The sequence below is a fragment of the Sinocyclocheilus rhinocerous genome, unplaced genomic scaffold (assembly GCF_001515625.1).
Source record: "Sinocyclocheilus rhinocerous isolate Xijiao unplaced genomic scaffold, SAMN03320098_v1.1 scaffold616, whole genome shotgun sequence".
Classification (NCBI taxonomy): domain Eukaryota; kingdom Metazoa; phylum Chordata; class Actinopteri; order Cypriniformes; family Cyprinidae; genus Sinocyclocheilus; species Sinocyclocheilus rhinocerous.
In genome coordinates, this window is record NW_015631496.1 from 1,345,299 (window position 1) to 1,346,928 (window position 1,630).

At 38.3% G+C, this 1,630-nt stretch overlaps 1 protein-coding gene across 1 annotated transcript in view; it reads right to left on the reverse strand.

The window, feature by feature from the left end:
• LOC107741776 (tripartite motif-containing protein 66-like) overlaps positions 1–738 on the reverse strand; it is a gene marked incomplete at its 5' end in the record, with an annotated part of 14,689 nt that extends 13,951 nt beyond the window's left edge. Inside the window, 2 exons of the mRNA XM_016554558.1 lie at positions 276–392; positions 621–738. Coding sequence (XP_016410044.1) covers positions 276–392; positions 621–738 — 235 coding nt within the window. The remainder of the gene's footprint in view (positions 1–275; positions 393–620) is intronic.
• Positions 739–1,630: the final 892 nt, after the last annotated feature.

Consider the following 1,630-nt stretch of genomic DNA (forward strand, 5'->3'; position numbering starts at 1 on the left):
ATATATAAAAAATTGGTAGTGTATTTCAACCTTTAAAATTTTATTTCAGCCCTCACCCATTTTCCTTAAAGGGATAGTTCACCATTTTAATGTTCAACAGAAGAAAGTCATTCCGTTTGATGACGGTAACATTCTTATTATCCCTTTAAGAAATATGGGTGAAACAATGTGAGCTTTGAGAACGACTTTTAAGAGTATATCCAGTTTTGTTTTTTTTATTGACAGACTGTTCCTTCAACTTGCATACTGTAGTCCACACGGCTTCATTCAGTTACCTTGCCTCTAGGTGCAGCAAGCTGCTGCTGATCGTCTCTTTCTGATGTCTGATGGAGTCCAACAAACTCTGCAGCCGCTGCCTTTGAGATCCCACAGCTTCCTCCTGCTTCACAAAACTGACACAGAGATGGACATGGAAAAACATGGATATAGAGACTGTGATAAGGTATTGTTGGGGAGGAATATCAAAATATGTGTCAAAGAAACTGACGCATACTTTTGCTCTGACACCTCCCAATATCACAAAGCAAATAGATGGGAAATAATTACCCAAAACGCAAAAAAAGCCTATATAATTTTAATCTTCACATGTACTGCTATGATTGGGTAAATATGGACTATACCTGTGCCCCCTATGAGAGATCAGTTGACAGTCCTTACAGGTGAGCTCTTCACAAACGAGACAGAAGAACCTCAAGCTCTCCTGAGTGTGTGAGGGACAGCGTCTTCTCTGTATCCAACCTGAACAAAACAAACAGCAGAACAGGGCCCATATTCATGAAAAATCTTAGTGCTAAGAGTTGCTCCTAGTAACAAAATTCTAAGAAAATTCTTAGAAATGTGGGTGTTTCCTCTTAAAATTAAAAAAAAGATTCTAGTAAAGAAAAAAGTAATTTAGAAAGCATCTTAACCCTTAAAAGAGGTCTTAAGATCCAAAATTGTTAGGAGTACGGACGGGGACTTTTAAGAGGCTTGAGAGTTTCTTTAGCAGTGGAGAAAATGGACGAAACATGAAGAGGGAGAAGAAATGTGTTGCACACAATGCATGACAGTGAGTTAACAAGATGCTACACATTAGATGGTGCAGGGATCATGTTTGTGACCGATCTTATTAGAGACACATTAACATCTCCGACACCGCGCAGAAATGCCATAGCGCCAGAAATGAAAGTAAATCACTACATTAACTACATTAACATATTTGGCAACTGGAAAATACAACTATGCAGCAGTGATGATTTGGGTCTGTCACAACCTTCTATAAGCAAAGTGATCACACAAACAATTGCAGCACTTTCAGAACCTAATTGTGTCGCCGTTCATTTCCTATAAAATACGTTAAGTATGACAGCATGGTAAATAAAAAATAAAGAATATATATACATATATAATGTGTGTGTCCAACCAATCACAGTCTTCAAAAGACTGTGTCATAGCTAGCAACGGGGTCAACCCCGCCTCCTCACTAAGATAAAAGTTTTTGTCTTTTCCTCGCTCAGAATTGCTCTCAGATTGGCCCTGAATCACTTTTAAGCTAAGACTCCTAGTTAGAAAATTTTAAGCTAAATTAGGAGCTCTCCGAGAGGATTCTTTGGAGTGTTATAAGCTGTTCGTGAATAGATAAGATCCCTAA